Source organism: Pelophylax lessonae (genome assembly GCF_965119305.1).
Source record: "Pelophylax lessonae genome assembly, chromosome: 3".
Classification (NCBI taxonomy): domain Eukaryota; kingdom Metazoa; phylum Chordata; class Amphibia; order Anura; family Ranidae; genus Pelophylax; species Pelophylax lessonae.
Genome location: NC_138770.1, coordinates 645,312,270 through 645,331,878, shown reverse-complemented (window position 1 = coordinate 645,331,878; position 19,609 = coordinate 645,312,270). Strand labels below are relative to the sequence as shown.

The 19,609-nt window shown below is 45.9% G+C and overlaps 1 protein-coding gene across 1 annotated transcript in view; it reads right to left on the bottom strand.

Annotated features, from left to right (window-relative positions):
- Positions 1-3,499: 3,499 nt before the first annotated feature.
- MSH2 (mutS homolog 2) overlaps positions 3,500-19,609 on the bottom strand; it is a 287,390-nt gene continuing 271,280 nt past the window's right edge. Inside the window, exons 15-16 of the mRNA XM_082252339.1 lie at positions 7,061-7,233; positions 3,500-3,804 (exon numbers count right to left, since the gene is read on the bottom strand). Of these exons, the coding sequence (XP_082108465.1) occupies positions 3,634-3,804; positions 7,061-7,233 (344 nt within the window). The 3' untranslated portion in view covers positions 3,500-3,633. The remainder of the gene's footprint in view (positions 3,805-7,060; positions 7,234-19,609) is intronic.

Here is a 19,609-nt window from a genome sequence, read left to right as displayed (position 1 = left end):
AAAAAAGGACGTAAATTTCGTTTGGGTACGGCGTCGCACGACCGCGCAATTGTCAGTTGAAGTCGCACAGCGCCGAATCGCAAAAAGTGGCCTGGACGGAAGACAGCAAAATCCTCCGGTGGTAAAGTGGTTAATCCCACATATTAAGTTTATCAATAGATCTGTCTCACTGCCTTGGATTATATTGAAGTCCATAATTATTTTGATTGTGAATGTTTTTTGCCTATTGCCATGGTGTGCGCTAATTACTGGAAGTATGCGTCTTATTATTTATGATTTATTGTATTTCATATACACACATTTATTGACTATTTGATATATTTTCTCTCCCAGACTTTGTGTCCAGTGGATTGTTCCATTTGGAGGCCGTTTTTAGGATCATTGTTATCGGTTGCTCTTCTGTGACCAACCTGGATGGCTATTTCTTCCCTGGGCGACTGTGTGATCTCTGCCCTATGTTTAACCCTGTCTGCACTTCCATGTCCTGATGGCAGTGTAGGACAGCTTTCGGCTTCACTGGGGTGGACGAGGGGCGCCTGCGTGGATAGGTTATCTTTGCTGGCCCCCCTCGGCGATACCGTACATGCGTCAGTTGACGCATGTATGCTTCGAGATCGAGTCTGGTTATGTCACCCGCCGGCGACCACGGCACGGCGGTTGTTATGACCGGACTGGACTATTTAAACAGAGAGGTTTTAACATCTCGTTATGGTGGATATTTGGCAGCAGTTTGGCGTTCAGAGAGGTGTAAGATTTGGGCCATGTGGGGGATGACACCTACAGTGATTACCTAATCAATTTAAGAGGAATACTTTGTCTTTTTAATCTAATCGGCTGTCTCCCGGTTGATTATGTTGATCTGTGTGTATTGTCATGTCTGACCCTTTATGGGGCTTTTTATATTTATGTATATTCAATACATTTTTGTATTTTTTATATACATTTTGTGAGTTCATGCTGTACCATAAAAGTCCTCTAGCCCACTTGTTCCTTGGTTTTGGACTTTTTGGTTCCTTTGCAAAAATATAAATCTGTCAGATTGTGAGGGCATCTCCTGTGCACAGCCCTCTTCAGCTCACCCATTCAAAAACTTTATTCTTCTTCTGGTAAAGCCATTCCTTTGTTAATTTGGATGGATGCTTTGGGTCGTTGTCATGCTGAAAGATGAAATTCCTCTTCATGTTTAGCTTTCTAGCAGAAGCCTGAAGGTTTTGTGCCAATATTGACTGGTATTTGGAACTGTTGAAAATTCCCTCTACCTTGACGAAGGCCCCTGTTCCAGCTGAAAAAAACAGCCCCAAAGCATAATGCTGCCACCACCATGCTTCACTGTGGGTATGGTGATTTTAGTTATGTGCAATGTTGTTTTTGCGCTAAATATATCTTTTGGAATTATGGCCAAAAAATTCAACCTTGGTTTCTTCACACAACAACACATTTTCCCACATGCTTTTGGGAGACTTCAGATGTGTTTTTGCAAAGCATTTAGCCGGGCTTGGATGTTTTTCTTCATAGGAAAAGGCTTCTGCCTTGTCACTCTACCCCATAGCCCAGACATATGAGGAATACAAAAGATTGTTGTCACATGTTCCATACAGCCAGTACTTGCCGTATATAAAAATCAGGAATAAATTAGGTGCAGCTGCTGTATCTCTAAGTTAATCTTAGATAGGAATGTGGTAAAACGAATTTAAAACAGCGCTAGCAATCCATGTGAAAATTATTAAATGTGATAAGTGAAACAAATTAATAAATATTTGACAAATACATATTCCAAATATGAAAAAACAGTCCTTAATAGTGATATATCCAATAAAGTGCTTGAGTGCAGAAATGGTTATCCACGCGGTGCTCAGGTGATTGGCAAACCCTCTAGGTTCCCTACTCACCACAATGATGAGTCTCAAACGCTTGTAAAATCCATTGGACTATTACACTCAGGCTCTTGCTGGGGGTGATCCAAGATCGGGATGTCTTGCAGGGGATCGCTCCAAGAAAGACCTCCGTAACTATGTAAGCCCCAAATATAAAACAAAAGGACCACATATGGTGTACTATGTTTAGACGCCCAATAGGCAGGCGAAACGCGTTGACGCACTTCCGGGCTACGGTTGGAACGCATCGTCGCTTCCGGTTTACTTCCTGGATTGTCAGTGGAACGCACGCTAATAGCGGCGTCCACCATCACTTGTTACATTACTCTGCGGTTTTTATACCTCTGTTTTGTAAGTATGTTTTTATTGCTTTGGGGCCAATAAATTATCTAAACATACTACACCATATGCGGTCCTTTTGTTTTATATTTGGGGCTTACGGAGGTCTTTCTTGGAGCGATCCCCTGCAAGACATCCCGATCTTGGATCACCCCCAGCAAGAGCCAGAGTGTAATAGTCCAATGGATTTTACAAGCGTTTGAGACTCATCATTGTCGTGAGTAGGGAACCTAGAGGGTTTGCCAATCACCTGAGCATGGTGTGGATAACCATTTCTGCACTCGAGCACTTTATTGGATATATCACTATTAAGGACTGTTTTATCATATTTGGAATATGTATTTGTCACATATTTATTAATTTGTTTCACTTATCACCATTTAATAAAGAACAGAATAATTTTTTAAACCAGTACATGGTACAGAAGGCAAATCTCAGGTAACTGAAATGTTGAGTTTACATATTCTTTAACGTGCATCACATGCAACTATTTAGACATGACTAAGTGACAAATCTGTCATCTATGGCCTCACCCATGTAAGGGGGCCATGTCTGCCTGAACTGGGAGCACAGGTGTTTTCTATGCATGTCTGTGCAGGCAGCTCCTTTCACGTCAACTGGGACGTAATGGCTTCAAGGAGACAGACGCTGCTACCAATCTGACAGCAACACAGGTGCGTGTCCCCGGACGCACGCCATCTGCATTTGGGGAGGCACACTTGCATTGCTGTCAAATTGGGGGCAGCAGCTGTGTCCCAATTGACATGAATGGGACTACCTGCAAAGGGATGCACAGAACACCTGTGCATCCCCATATGGGCAGATGCGGGCGTATCCTTAAAGTCAGCGGAGACACAGTGTTTGGCAAAGTGGCCGCCCAAAGCCAAAAGTCCTCTCCCTGTCGCTGGCATCCCTAGTGGGCACTCGGCTGTGACAGCTTGCGGCTTCACAGCCGGGTGTGCACTGCACATGCGTGAGTCACACTGTGCATCCCGAATGGCCGGACAACCTTCTGGGATTGCAGGGAGGGAGGGGGAGAGAACTACCGCTCAAACTGCCTAGGCAGCCCAAGCAGAAGTGGGAGAGTGGGTACCTGTCAAACTAGGTAACCACCCCCCACCCAATGACATTTTTTTCGGTAGAACTCCGCTTTAAGTACATCCGTGTGAATTAACCCTGTGTCATTCAGGGAAGCTATATTTTTATTCGAAATGCACATTGTGAGTTTTAGCCGTGATAACATTTTGCAATATTTCTAAAAATAAACCCTGGATCACACAAGTACAAAAAAAGAACACTGTTTTATTGGATTTCTACAGTATAGCTGCGTGTCGTGTATTTTCTACAGTATTGCAGAGAGCTGTAAGAACAGCCAGATCCAGAGATCACCTCCCCAGACACACACTGCTCCTCCCGGGGCTCAGCATGCAGCTTTTGTGCGGCAGATAACTTCATTGACGAAGCCATTATTCCTGGCTAGAACATCAGCCTTCAGCTGATTCAGTCTGTTTTTTATTTCCTGCTCAGACATTTCAGTAAGTGGAAGAGCTTTCACTTTGGCGAGAAAATCCTGAATTATCTTCTCCCCTTCCTGAAAGAAAAAGCAAAAGGTTCATATAACAAATAAAACATTTCTATCTTTTTGTTACACTTGGTAAAATGTTAGCAAAACCTGCAGGACCAATGCTGGAAATATAAATTTTGATTGACTGAACAGACTAAAACCGCATTGCTCCCCTTTCCCGGCATGTCTTGCTTTCACTGGACAGTAAAGAACTGGACAAACAGGAAGATTTGCCATCCCACTTTGAGCAGTCGTGATTTGCGTCTAAAGTATAGAGCGGAGGAAAAGATGCAAGTGAGCAGGAGATAAGGCAGAAAATGAAGCCACACACTGAAGATGTCACATCATATTGTTTATTCAATGTAACAGGTTTTTTACATGGTCTCCGCCCTAAACCACTCCCCTGTGATGCATTTCACCCCAATTGGGCTTTTTCAAGGAGGTGGAGATAGCTGGGACTAAAAGGACATTTAAACCCACTGAATAATGAATAAATTAAAAGCAACACAAAACAGGCTTTCATATTAACAAGCTATCATGTTAGGTCTGTTAGGAGGTTAAGAAGCCTGTTACATTTAACCAACTTTAGGGTGTGACACCTACAGTGCGCAGCTTCATTTTCTGCCGTGCTATCTATGACGAGTGGGATGAGCTCCTAGAAGCTGGCACCTGATACAGCTAAAGCCAGCCATACATGGATCAAAATTTGGCCAGTTCAGCAGAGACAGGCCAAATTTTGACCCATGCATTGGCAGGGAGGTTGTAAATAAGTCAATCTACCAATTACCTTCTGTACAACCGCCCTGTCGGATTTTCCCAGCTCAATCGGCGCTGCAGGCTATAGTCCGTAATGCTGATCAGTGTATTGTAACCGTGGGGGAAACTCCCAGCTGACAGAATACAATACCCGAGAACTATGCACAGAGCTTGCAGCAGTTCAGCCTTTCTTTGGACTTCTACAGTGAGCAGGAGATGTGTCAGCATTGCATGGGTGCTACTGCCCAACTGCTTTTAGAATGGAAAGATCTCTCACCACCTGTAGTTCTTAGGGAAGCTTCTGGCTTCTGACCACCTGTGGCCACCCTTACACTTTATGCTTAAACCAAAATCCCCGGAGGTCAGTCTTCTAAAATGATGCCAATTGTGAGTCAGCAGGAAAAAAAAACAACACGTAGAGCAGTGGTGGACAACTTTCTTAATATAGGGAGCCTCAAGTGTGGCCCGACATCACCAAAGAACCATACTAAATATATAAGTGCATTTCCACAGAAAGCTGTAAGACATGCAACAGGAGATAGTCAGACTACAGGCATGTTAGAAAAGATGGTCAGAAACTACAATACTACAAGAGATGGTCAGAGACTACAAACATGCTAAAGATGTTGTTAGAGATATGGCATATGCTTCAGGAAACAGACTTTGGATCCAGTCTTAGACTAGACAGGTAAATTACATGAGCCTGCTTTAAATAAATAAATAAAAAAAAAAAAGCTGCCATAGCAGACCATTCACAAATGAATGCTTCCACATGTGCAATCCCTATAGCCTCTTAAAATTATTTGTGCCATATTTGATATTTCTCTCAGCAAGATCCATTTTATAAAGATAAAGTGACAGATAGCATGGAAACAATTTAAGATTGTGTTAAACCTAGCTGTTTTATTAACAGAACCTAGAATAAAGTATATTATTTCTTCATTAGACTAAGAACTTATGTTTTCAGATTACTGTTTGGAGGTGACCTGAGGGCTGCACGCTAATAGCTGGTTTACAATGCATTTTTCGGCATTACTGCACCTGTATGGTGTAAACAGGGCAAATACAAAACAGTTTACTATAGGTCTTGTTTACACTATGCATATGGGGTGGTATGCACAAAATACAGCTCAATGAGGCATAAGTGCCAAAGAGCTGCATGTAGCCCCTGAGCTGCTGATTGGGCACAAAGGATGTGGAATGTAAATACCACCCACTTAAATATCAAATCACTGCTTTACCTGCAATGTCTGTTACAGTACAGAACTGACCAAATATTTATCTTCAAACTAATTTTTTTCCTCACTCAATACCCCTTTATCTGTATCCTGAGTTGGCCAACCTGATAGACCATAGTCTTAGAATTGTCCTCTGCAGAACACCAGAATTGTCCTCTGCAGAAGCAGGCTCATCAAACCAGATCATTATACTCACCATAGATTCTTCTACTGATAATATTTGAAATAACTCGAAAAAGGAATATAAAGAATCTCAAACTTGGTTACATCCTGCATACATTCAAGGACACCACACCTTAGGCAACAGTGCCTCATGTAATCACCCTTTGACAATAATAGGTTTGAAGTGAACCTGTAACTTCGCCTATGATTTATCCTTGCTTCCTTTAGACAAACTGGTCAGAGGAGGAGCAGTGGTAATGTGTTGGTGGAAAGGAAGGTGAATCGGTTGCTTTGCACTGAATAGAATTTAACTATAGGGAAACTGAACTGTAGGCAAAATGATTCTTACATGTTTGACAGAGGAGGTGCATTGGATAGTGGTCTCCGAATATCATCTTAGAACCCATTTTAGGATAAACGGTCAGGACACTGTAACAAGGTCTTCATGACATTTTCAAGTAATACATTCTGGCTCTATACCCATGCATTATAGACACTTTGTCATATTCACTCTTTATAATTGAGAAGAGGAATTCCAGGGATGTGACACATCATTATTTGCTATGGCTATCTAATACTTACCATATGGCTTTTTCTTAAAGCTTTCCAGTCAAATTATCACACTATACAAGTCATACATTGATTTGAGTATATTCTACCAATATTTAATGGAATAGTGCAGTGTTGCTTTGCGATAGGTATGTGGGGATTGTTAGTTTTAATGGAGTTGAGTTTTTTTTTTGTATGGGGTAATAAAGATGAGATCTTAAGATGCACTTTCCTGTAAAATATATTTAGAAGTTTGTAGTATAATCGTGGTCTGACGAAGTCTGGTAAGCAGACTTAAGTACGTATTCAATTTAATCAATTCAAATTCACCGGCATACACCTGGCATGGGAGAATAATTTGAATATTGTAGGTTATATAGGTATGAAGTGGGGGGGGGGGGGGGTATGAATATGATAGGTGTGTCTGCGTGCATGTCCTGTTACCAATTTTTTCTAGATTTGAAACAGGAGTCAACATTTTTTACGGAAAGAGGTCAGCATTTTTAAAAAGCTCACAGAAGGAGATAACACAACAGATGATATAGAGTATGTAAAAAAAAAAAAAAAAAATGGCAAACCTCTTTTTCTTTGTAGCGCCTCTTGCAGGCTGGTTCATCTTCAGAGTCTGCTGAAGCCCCGATGAATTGGAATTCCTCCAACTCTAATGCTTTTGCTTTGGCATTTTCGATTACGTGCTTCGGAAAGTTAGCCAGCTCCGCTACATGTATTCCAAAGCTCTGATCGCAGACACCTGCAGGATAATGAAGAGGGAATATACTGTATACGTGGCAGGCAACTGTGTTTTATATTTAGGTTTATTTTTTAGAATTAAAGTTTTAACATAAGGGTTATATAAAGAGACAGCACAACTTAGCAGAGCAGCTTGATTTGCAGCTCTCTGTTTGATAAAACCTTGGACTTGGCAGTCTGAGTGGACAAGTCAATGTTGTGGTTACTTCGAATTCTCTAAACAGGTTCCTTCAGCACATCAGTAAAGTAATCATGATAATGATGAATAATGTAAATATTAAAGGTCTCATTTAACCACTTCCCACCCAAGGACGTACCCGTACATCCTTCACCTACAGGCATCATCCCAGTACCATTATTTTCAGCCGGCGATCCCCTTTCAGGTAGAAGTGAGCTGAGTGGCTAATTAGCCACTCGATCACTTTTGCGGGTGGGGGTCGCACTCTCCTACCGCCGCCACCTCTCTCGGGATCTCCAGTCCCATCTCGGAAGACAGGAGTGATGTGGTCGGTGGCGATGGCTGCCTGAGACAGAGTGAGAGGAACTGACGTCGTTCCCCTCTCTCTGTAGCCCTGGAAACTGGGAGCTACGAGTATTTGTCACTTCAGGTTCTGCCCCTTTGTTTACCTGGTTGCCAGTGGATATGCAAGGGTAAACAAGCCCCAATAAACAATATTCATATTTAATCAATTTTTTTTTATTCTGACCATCAGAAAAAAAAGAAATTATGCAAATTTACTATACAGTCTTTTAAAAACCAAATAGTTAAGGCATTGTGAATCTATGCTCACTACAATCAAAGGTGATGTGCACTGACCCGTGGACTCTGCAGAGTATAATTAGCTTTACAATGTAGTGACTTCTGCTACACAGAGCAAATGTAACAGAGAAATCAGAAGAACTGCCTGAACATTGCATTCCAATTTTATTAGAATTTAGGTTGTGCTTTGTAGCTATCCACCCCCAAGCACAATATCTTCCAATATGTTAAAAAAAAAAAAAAAAAAAGTGTCATTAGTACTATTATGGAGAGACTGCAATGTATATATTGAAGGGACATATTCCTGTGGCTGGTCCAAAGTGAACATTTACTTTGACCATACTGGGCCAAGTGACAGGTTTATGTTGCAGGGGGGACTTTAACCACTTGCGCCCCCGCCCACCGTACATTTACTGCGGCACTCTGCTGCTGCTGGGCAAAGCGACGTAGCCCTACGCCGCTCGCTCAGGAGACTGTAGGGGGCGAGTGCGCGCTCCCGCTCGCTACCTGGGGAGCCAGAGCGTGTGACCGGCGGCTCCAATGGCTGCCAGCCACTCGCGATCTCCCACAGCAGAGAGAGAAGGACAGACGGCTGATGTAAACACAGCCATCTGTCATTCTCCCTGCAATGATCACAGAGGCTATGTGATCCTGCTATATAGGATCGCATGTCTCTGTGATTACTTCACAAGCCACACCCCCTGACAGAATCACGCCCCTAGGGACACATTTAACCCCTTGATCACCAGTACAGTTAACCCCTTCCCTGCCAGTGTCATTTTTACATTAACAGTGCATATTTTTAGCACTGATTACTGTAGTAATGTCACTGGTCCCCCCAAAAGTGTCTAAAATGTCAGTTAGGGGTGCGATCTGTCCACCGCAATGTCGCAATCCAGCTAAAAAATGCAGATCGCCACCATTACTAGTAAAAAAAAAAAAAAAAAACAATAAAAATGACAAATCTTTCCCGTAGTTAGTAAATGCAATAACTTTAGCGCAAACAAATCAAAATACGCTTATTGCGATTTTTTTTACCAAAAATATGTAGCAGAAAACAAATTGGCCTAAAATGTAAAAATCTAAATTTTTTAACATTTTTGGAGAATTTCATATAAAAAAAATGTGAAAATTATTTTTTCAAAATTGTTGCTCTTTTTTTGTTTATAGCGCAAAAAATAAAAATTGCAAAGGTGATCAAATACCACCAAAAGAAAGCTCTGTGTGTGGGAAAAAAAGGACGTCAATTTTGTTTGGGTAGAGCGTTGCACGACCGCGCAATTGTCCGTTAAAGTCATGCAGTGCCGAATCGCAAAATAGGGCATGGTCATTGAGCAGCCAAATCCTCCGGGGCTAAAGTGGTGCAGGGGTGTCCAAACTATGGCCCTCCAGCTGTTCAGGAACTACAATTCCCATCATCCGTAGTCATGTCTGTAAATGTCAGATTTACAATGCTTTATGGGAATTGTAGTTCCTAAACAGCTGGAGGGCCATAGTTTGGGCACCCCTGGACCGTTAAGCAGAGTCCTAAAGTAGATTTAAACCCATAAATGTAAAAAGGAGACATACAAGTAATTTCAGCACATACTCAGCATATACTCCTAAAACAGAGGAAGTTGTAATTCCTTTGCACATGTGCAGGCGTTGCATCACTGAGACCAATTGCTGAAAAGGAGCAATGCAGGACCGGGAAGAGGCAGAGAAGATGACGCCAGGGGACGGAGCCGAGACTGCCAACCTTGACCTGCCATTGCTGAAGGACAATACACTAGTTGGTCAGTGTACCATAATGTGTAAGTTATGACATGAGCCCATCCTTATCCATCAGATTTCAGTTCCGCACCTCCCATTCCATTGTCCCCCCACCACTCAACGTCTTACGTGGAACAAATTTCGCTCAATTCCCCCATCAACACAGACAGTGTTGATGTGGGAATCCCTCCTGCAGGACCATTGTCTTTTCCTGGCAGGGGGAGGGGGGGCAGCCTATCCCGCCGGGAGAAGACAGTGATTATCGCAAGAGAATCTGGTAGGCTGGTTGTACTCAAGTTGATCAATCAACTTGGTACATTCAGCCTGCCCATTAATGATTGGAACAGTGTATTGCCGGCCTTGGAAATTTCTTGGTACTTATGGAGAAACATGCAGCATGCTTTTTGCTGCTCCACAAAGCCGGATCAGTAGTTTTCACTGAAATCTTTTAGGTTTAAAGTATTTCACACATCAAATTGCCACACTGAGGTTTTTCGGGGTGACATTAGCATTATTTTTGGCATGATACTACAGATTTTGATCTGTGTATCCTCAAAAGTGAACCAGTCATAAGAAAAACACAGAAGCTTCCCTTTTCTGGTCATACCGGTCGCTCTATTTCATACTTTCAAACAGACTCTGGCCATGTATTCATATAAAGACTTCAACATTTTCTCAGACGCTACTCATCTGCATACTTCTTACAAGTCAGTAACTTTTAAAGCACTGAAGCCAGGCAACTAACATTTCCATAATCCTCCCATAAAAGGTTTACTTTAACTTCCCTGGCGGTATTCCTGAGTGTGGCTCTGGGTTAATTTTCAGTACCAAAAGCGGTAACCCCGAGCCACGCTTGGGATTACCCCGCAATGTTACTCACCTTCCCTGCGCTCCTCCCGCCCTCACTGTCTCTCCCCGCTCTGTGCACAGCTGATTCCCGGCACTTGCCTTCCGGTTCCCTCCCTGCGAACATTGCGACGCAGGGGGATGGAACCGGCGGCGAATTCAAAGGTGTCATGATAATGTCATGATATAAAGCTGTGATCCTAACAGATTACACTGTAACATGCCATTTCACCAAGGATTGAACCTGGATACTTTTCCAGTGCCCTGCCTGTGCTTTTCCAGTGCTTTGTGCCTGGAAAATTTTGCACGACCATGGTGTCCAAAAAAGCGTTTGTTTTTGTGCAAAAGCGCTTTTAGACGAACTGGAATACAGCGACAGCGAAACGGAAGTTACTTGAAGAACTGAGCGATAGCGATTCGTGGAAAAATTCGTCATCAGTTATGGAAAGTGATGACAGCGACGAATCTGATGTCTCTTTCTGGCACATCGCTTGTGGAATTTGGGAAGTATATCAAATGATTCTTCAGAATTTCAGAAAGAGACATCAGAATCGTCGCTGTCGTCACTTTCCGTACCTGATGACGAATTTTCCCAGGAATCGCTATCGCTCAGTTCTTCAAGTAACTCCGTTTAGCTGTCGCTGTTTTCCAGTTCGTCTAAAAGCGCTTTTGCGCAAAAAGAACGCTTTTGGGACGACATGGTCCTTCTCAATTTTCCAGGCACATAGAAATGGAAAAGCACAGGCAGAGCACTGGAAAAGTCACCAGGTGAAATCCCGTGGTGAAGTGACATGATACAGTGTAATCCGTTAGGATCACAGCTTTGTATCATGTCATTTATAGTATTTGCATTTTTGAATTTGCGTCCGGTTCCACCCCCTGCGTTGCAACGCTCGCAGGGAAGGGAACCGGAAGACAGGTGCCGGCATCGGCCGAGCACACAGCGGGAGGACGGCGGGAGGACGGCGGGGGAGGACAGTGGGGGATCGCAGGGGAAAGAGTTTTAAAATGTAAAACAACAGATTTACTTTCAAAACAATGTACCGCTTTAACACAGAAATCTGGACATAATCATACCGCCAGGGAGGTTAAAGGTTAATAGGCAAACACCTAAATGTTTACGGCATGTGCTCTTTAGTATTACTGTAGAGACAAAATTAGTTGAAAAGCACAAACTATTATAGGTGTACTTTGTGTCTCTCCTGAGGTCAAGATGGCTATAAAGAAAACACTATAAAACCAGTCTATACCATGCGCCATAGGCTGGGCTATAATCCAGTGACATTTAATTACATGGCCAGCTGAGCAGCACTAGAACACTAAATTATCAAAATCATCTCTGGAATTACAGCAGACCTGAGACCTGTCATCATAAAAGGATTATTTCCCATAAGTATTTGCTATGAATACATTCGCTTCTTCAAGACTAGAAGTTCATTTGTGTACACATTGCCTGCAGCAAAGCAGTTAATCTGCTTTGATCTACCACAATGTGTCCTTGTGGCCAGTTCTATAAGAAACTGCACAGTGCTGGTCCTCACTAAGTGCTGGCCATGTCAAGATGTCAAGGAACTGCATGCAATGAGAAAACAAGTCATTTATGACAAAAATAGTATTTTGTACCTACTGTAAAATACTTTGCTTTGAGTCTATAAAAAGGGACATGAATTTGTGCACTCGCCATAAAATCCAAGAAAAAATCCTATGTTATTTTTCGTCTATGGAGACACACAGGAAATCCTATATCCAAAAACAGTCCAACTGAGGGGTGAACAAAAGAGTAAAAAAACTGCCAACAGGCCCAAAGAAAACAGCCGGAACTGGAGACTGCCTGCAGCTCAAAGAGCTGTGTGAGGGAACATATGCCACAAGCTGGCATCAGGTTGAAACTTCCACCTGGTAAAAATTAGAAAGTATGTTAAGAAAAGACCAGAGGGCTGGCTGACAAATCTGGGGAAAAAAAATACCTAAAAAGCGCTTGTCTGTCTTAGACAGGCAGAAATGGTGGAAAAAGAATCCGGAATCCAGAATGATAAATATGGAATCTGTTTGAATCCAAACAATTGCATGACCTGCATGGAGTTTGCATGTTCTCCTTGTGCCTGCATGGGTTAACTATGGGTATTCCAGTTTCCTCAGTCCAAAGACATACTGATGGGGTAAAGTGGTTCTTTTACCTTCATGCAATCTATGCTGCACAAAGAATGTTTTTTTACCTTCATGCAATCTATGCTGCATAGAGAAGGTTTTTTACCGTCATGCAATCTATGCTGCATAGAGAAGGTTTTTTACCTTCATGCAATCTATGCTGCATAGAGAAGGTTTTTTACCTTCATGCAATCTATGCTGCATAGAGAAGGTTTTTTTTACCGTCATGCAATCTATGCTTCACAGAAAAGGTTTTTTACCGTCATGCAATCTATGCTTCACAGAGAAGGTTTTTTTTACCGTCATGCAATCTATGCTTCACAGAAAAGGTTTTTCGTCATGCAATCTATGCTTCACAGAGAAGGTTTTTTACCTTCATGCAATCTATGCTGCATAGAGAAGGGTTTTTTTTACCTTCATGCAATCTATGCTGCATAGAGGTTTTTTTTACCTTCATGCAATCTATGCTGCATAGAGAAGGTTTTTTTTTTTACCGTCATGCAATCTATGCTTCATAGAGAAGGTTTTTTTACCTTCATGCAATCTATGCTTCACAGAAAAACTGAATTTTTGTAAAATCTTACCGTAAAATTCCTTTCTCTGAGTCCTCCGACAATCGCCGCCCCTTCCCAATTCGTCACCAATGGGTATTGACCTTTGCTCCGTAGGAGTAGCTAGGCAACAAGAATTGTTAATACAAAGCTTTTAACATAGACACACCCCTAGGGGCTGTCCCCTCAGTCAATACCTCCCTGCACCAGCATTCCCAACTCAGTTTGGTAGCATAGCAGTAAGAGTACACAAAAACCCCAAAAGAGGGGCGGGGGGCGGCGACTGTCGGAGGACTCAGAGAAAGGAATTTTACGGTAAGATTTTACAAAAATTCAGTTTTCTCTTACGTCCTCTGACAGTCGCCGCCCCTTCCCAATTCGTCACCAATGGGACGTCCCAAAGCAGTGAAGACATGAGGGGTGGGAGACGCAACCGTAGAAAAGGCAACGCAGTACCCACATCAGAGAAAGGAACCTTACCACAGTAAGAGAACCAACTGGGCAACAGGAAAAACGTGCTCAACAGGAGCAACAACCCAGAAAAACAAGTAACCCAGGGGTAAACACCCCAACAACCAAAGGCCCATGAAAACAAGGGACCCTAGGAGACTGCCGCACTGATAACTTTACAGCCAAAGGAGGCATCAGCCGATGCCTGAACATCCACCTTATAGAATTTTGAGAAGGTGTGAACGGACGACCAAGTTGCCGCCTTACACACCTGGGCCACAGAAGCCTGATGCCGGAAAGCCCAAGACGTACTCAAAGACCTGGTAGAGTGCGCCTTCACAGGGAATGGAGGAACCTTCCCCTTCAAGGCATAGGCTTGCTCAATGATCTGTCTGATCCATTTGGCGATGGTCGCAGCCGACGCCGCCATGCCCTTCCGAGGACCTTCAGGAAGGACAAAGAGAGAATCCGACTTGCGAAAGGATTTCGTGGACGACAGGTAAACTCTGATCGCCCGGACAACATCCAAGGAATGTAAGGCAACCTCCTTCGGATGCTTAGGCTTCGCGCAGAGCGAAGGCAAAACAATGTCTTCATTCAGATGAAAATCCAAAATCCTTTTCGGAAGAAAAGATGGGTTAGGCCGCAGGACCACCTTATCCTTGTGGACCACCAGGTAGGGAGAATTGCAGGACAAAGCTGCCAGCTCCGACACCCTGCGAGTCGAAGTGATCGCCACCAAAAAGGCAACCTTCTTGGATAACAAAGACAACGAGATCTCCCTGATCTTTTCAAAGGGAGCCTGTTGCAACACGGACAGAACCAAGTTCAAGTCCCATGGAGGTAAAGGGTCCCTCCTAGGAGGGGCCAAATGACGCACCCCCTGAACAAAAGTGCTAACCAATGAATTAGACGCCACAGGGCGTTGAAAAAGAACGGCCAGCGCAGAAATCTGACCCTTAATCGTGGCCAACGCCAAATGCTGGTCCACTCCAGTTTGGAGGAAAGCCAAAATTCTCGACACCGAGTATGAGCGAGGGGAATACCCCCTGGCCTCACACCAGGCAAAATACGCTTTCCAAGTACGGTAGTAAATTTTACCCGAAGAGGCTTTTCTAGCCTTGTTCAAGGTGGGAATGACCTCAGAGGAGAGACCCCTATCCCTCAGGACCTGGCTCTCAACAGCCAGGCCGTTAAAGCCAGCGACTGTAAAGCAGGATGGAATATCGGCCCTTGAGACAGGAGATCTTCTCGAAGCGGCAGACGCCACGGAGCGTCGACCGCCAAATTTACGAGGTCTGCGTACCAGGACCGGCGAGGCCAGTCCGGCGCTACCAGAATCACCGTGTGCGGTTCCGAGGCTAACCTGCGAAGGAGCCTGGACAGCAGCTGAATCGGTGGAAAGGCATACATCAGACGATACTGATGCCAGGGCGCCACTAACGCGTCTGAGGCGTCTGCCCGAGGATCGCGCGTCCTTGCCACGAACCTTTCCACCTTGTTGTTCAGACGAGACGCGAACAGGTCCACATCTGGTGAACCCCACTTCGCGCACAACAGTTGGAAAACATCTGGGTGAAGGGACCATTCTCCCTGGTGCCAGTTCTCCACCCCCGGAATGTGAATGGCCTTTATCGCCAGGACATGCGTCTCGGCCCAGGATAGAATGTCGGCCACTTCCCGAGCCGCCCAGGCACTCCTGGTGCCCCCTTGGTGGTTGATGTAAGCCACCGCGGTGGCATTGTCCGTCTGAACCCGAACCGGACGGCCCTGAAGCCGGTCCGTCCATCGCAGAAGACAAAGCTTTATCAATTCCAGAATGTTGATCGGAAGTGAGGACTCCTCCTCCGACCAAGTTCCCTGGGCGGACAGAACGCCCAGAACACCACCCCAGCCTGACAGGCTGGCATCCGCGGGGAGCACCGTCCACGATAATGGACGAAAAGACTTGCCCCCGACACCGCCGGGGACTGGAGCCACCACAGAAGACCCCTTCTGGTGCCGTGGCTCAACGAGATCCGCAGATCCAGGGATTGCGGCCGCCCGTCCCACTCGGTCAGAATCTCCGCCTGGAGACCCCATGTGTGAAACTGGGCAAAAGGGATCGCCTCGAAAGAGGGAGACCATTAGACCTAGACATCACATGCATGTCCGAAAAGACGAGGGACGGTTGTCCCTGAGGGACCTGACCTCGTCCTGAAGAGTCCGAAGCTTGTCTTCCGGCAGGAAGACCTTCGCTTGGACAGAGTCCAGAATCATTCCCAGATAGGGAAGCCGAACCGAAGGACACAGAGTCGACTTCGGAACGTTTATGGTCCAACCGAACTCCTGCAGAGTCCGCATCGTGGTGGACAGGTCGGTCACCAGGCCCTGGCTGGTGTTTGACCTTATCAGGATATCGTCCAGATACCCCAAGACAGCAATGCCCTGTGCTCGCAACAGAGCCAGGACCGGCGCCAACCCGCGGAGCCGAAGCGAGACCGAAAGGTAACGCCACAAATTGGTAGTGATCCACCGCAATGGCGAATCGAAGGTACCTCTGGTGACCCTCGAAAATGGGGATGTGTAGGTACGCATCCTTCAGATCGATGGAGGCCATGAATTCCCCCGGACTCAGGGCAGCCACCACTGAGCGCAGGGATTCCATGCGAAACTTGCGAACCCGCACAAAGCGGTTCAGAGCTTTCAAGTCCAGAATCGGACGCACTTTGCCCTCCTTTCTGGGCACAGTGAACAGATTGGAATAAAAGCCCCGAAATCTGTCCCGATGAGGCACCGGGACCACCACCCCCTGGGCCCGCAGGTCCCGCACCGCCAGGTGCAGATCCTGCAAGCACTCCGGAGACAGCTGAAGATTTGAGGGAAAAAATCTGCCCGCCGGCCGAGAGAGAAATTCGATCTTGTAACCAGATCGAACGATTTCCTGAACCCACCTGTCCCGAACTCGGGCCAGCCAAGGTTGTAGGAAACCGCGCAGACGTCCTCCCACCCCAGAAACGGGTGAGGGCACCCCTTCAGGCGGAAGTGGTATGGGAAGTCGAACCGGACTGGCCGGACTTCTGCTTCCCCGCCCACGGCATTTTCTGAGAGCCTTGGCCCTTGAAGGGCTTGCCCTTGGTCTGCGACCGAAAGGCACGAAAGGACCCCTGAGAGGACCTAGACGAGGAATTCCGTTTACCACGGAAAGACTTATTCTTGAAAGACTGGGGCAGGAGAGTACTCTTGCCCCCCGTAGCCCCTTTAATCAGGGTATCCAAAGCCTCGCCAAACAGGCGAGACCCCGCGTAGGGAAAATCCGCCAGTGTCTTGCGAGAAGATTGGTCGACCGACCAATTCTTCAGCCAAATCAGACGACGGTTCAGTACCGCCACGCTGGACAGGCGCGCAGCCAAGGGAGCTAAATTCAAATCCGCATCACACAAGTACATGACGCCCTGATGGATCTGGTCCACCATAGCCAACGTGGTAGGTGGAGCGGAATCAGCCACCAAGGTGCGCCTGAGCATCTTGGTCCAATCAGCAACAGCCTGTGCCGCCATAATGGAAGCAAATATAGGCTTCACCATAGAACCAGCCACCATATAGGCATGACGGGCAAGAGACTCTATTCTCCTGTCCGTAGGGTCCCGGAAAACCGGGGCATCCTCAGAAGGCACCGCAGTAGCCTTGTTCAAAACGGCTACCGCGTGATCCACCGGAGGCGCCACACACCAACGCTCGTCAGTGGCAGGCGCAAACGGATAAAGCAGTTTAAACTTATTTGGCACAGTAAAAGGCTTCTTTAAATTGCGCCACTGTTCATTAACCGTATGGTGAAATTCAGCAGGGCAGGGAAAAACCTGCGCTGATTTGCGAGCCCTCTGTGTTCCAAAAGCAGACGTCCTAGCAGGAGGAGTAGGCTCATCCTCCAGGTGCAAGGTGTCTTTTATGGAAGCAATCAGCTCATTCATGAGTGCAAGCTCTTCAGGCGAGCCAGGGGGAGAAACATCAACCCCCTCCACCTCAGGCTCTCCCTCAGACCCCACAAGGTCCAAAGATGAGCGGGACCCTGAGAAGGGCACGCCAGCCGCAGCAGCCACATCGCCCTCTGAATCAGAGGATATGGATAACCTGGCCCTTTTCGCGGATCGTTCAGCCAGCAGCATCTGCACCTGAGACAACAAGGAAGCCACTACAGTGGTCAGATCGGCCCCCTCGGGGGGTGCAGCAGCCCCCTGGTCCCCCACCAGGGCGGGGGGAAACTTGCTATCCTGAGAATCCATGCCCCAGTACAGAAAAGCAATAAAGGTACTGGCCCTTTAAAACCACGGCGAGCGCAGCCCACCGCACACTGCTGTATGCACTGACCCCGCAGGGATACACAAACACTGAGCAAGGAATGACAGGACAGACAGGCAAAAACCTGGAGAGAGCACACCAGACTGCTGCCACCGATCGCTGTTCCCGGGGGAAAGAGGAAGTGATGCAATGCTGACTGATAGATATAGCCTATGGAAGGCTCCAGCAAAATGGCCGCTCGGCAGAGGAAAAAAGGCTACAATAAAATGGCGCCGCCATGTGCATGGACAGTATCGCCCGCCAAAATGGCGGCGAATGGCGCCAAAACACGGTGCTGCATAGAGACAGGGCCGGTCACAGTATACATTCAAATAAAATGGCGGATCGCCGCAGCAATCACCACACACACACGTCTGCACTCAAACTGCACTCAGAGCATAATAAAACAGCAGAGCAGGATGGCCCCCCCCTCGCAGCCCACAGGCATGCAGCCACACAGGGATCTGACAGGGAGCCCGCAGTTACACAGACATGGGGGGTACTACACAGACTGACACCCACACAGAAGGTCCCCACACAGAAGGTGCTTACTGTACCAGATGGCGTGGGGAACCGTCTCCAGCAACAAACCGCTATCAGGGTAGACAGGGAGTGCCGCAGCCAGGACGCTTGCGGACCGCAGTCACGGCGTCCAGTGAGGTAGCCACCTCACAGGCAGCATCCCTGCAGCGAACAGGGATGGGTCGTTCAATGTGCCAGGGTAAAACCTAAGCTGAACGCTCGATGGCAGGCTGGGGATCCATCTGGCTATCAGCCCTGGGATGCAGGGCGGCCAGTCCGAGACCCAGCTCCGCATGATGATTCTTCATCAGAAGATCCCTAAACTAAAGCTGACAAAATAACAGCTAACAAGGAAAAGAGAAAAAAACACTTGAAATAAAATCAAATAAAGGGTAGAAGGCTGAGACAGAGCCCCAGCACAGGACAGCCAGCCACTCCTAAGCTAGGCAAAGACAAACTGAGTTGGGAATGCTGGTGCAGGGAGGTATTGACTGAGGGGACAGCCCCTAGGGGTGTGTCTATGTAAAAAGCTTTGTATTAACAATTCTTGTTGCCTAGCTACTCCTACGGAGCAAAGGTCAATACCCATTGGTGACGAATTGGGAAGGGGCGGCGACTGTCGGAGGACGTAAGAGAAAGGTTTTTTACCGTCATGCAATCTATGCTTCCCAGAAAAGGTTTTTTACCGTCATGCAATCTATGCTGCACAAAGAAAGTTTTTTTACCTTCATGCAATCTATGCTGCATAGAGAAGTTTTTTTTTACCGCCATGCAATCTATGCTTCACAGAGAAGGTTTTTTACCTTCATGCAATCTATGCTTCACTGAGAAGGTTTTTTTTTCTTTTTCAAATATTTTATTTTAGAATAGAACAGAAGAAGGTAACAAAGCATGGTAAACAAAAAACAGGCAATGTACAAAGGCATCCACAGAGACCAAAAAATAAAGACATATGAAAAAACATACAATCCTCGTGGGAATACAACGCTAACACAGGATGTCATGTAGCAGCACCAAAAACAGATACTTCA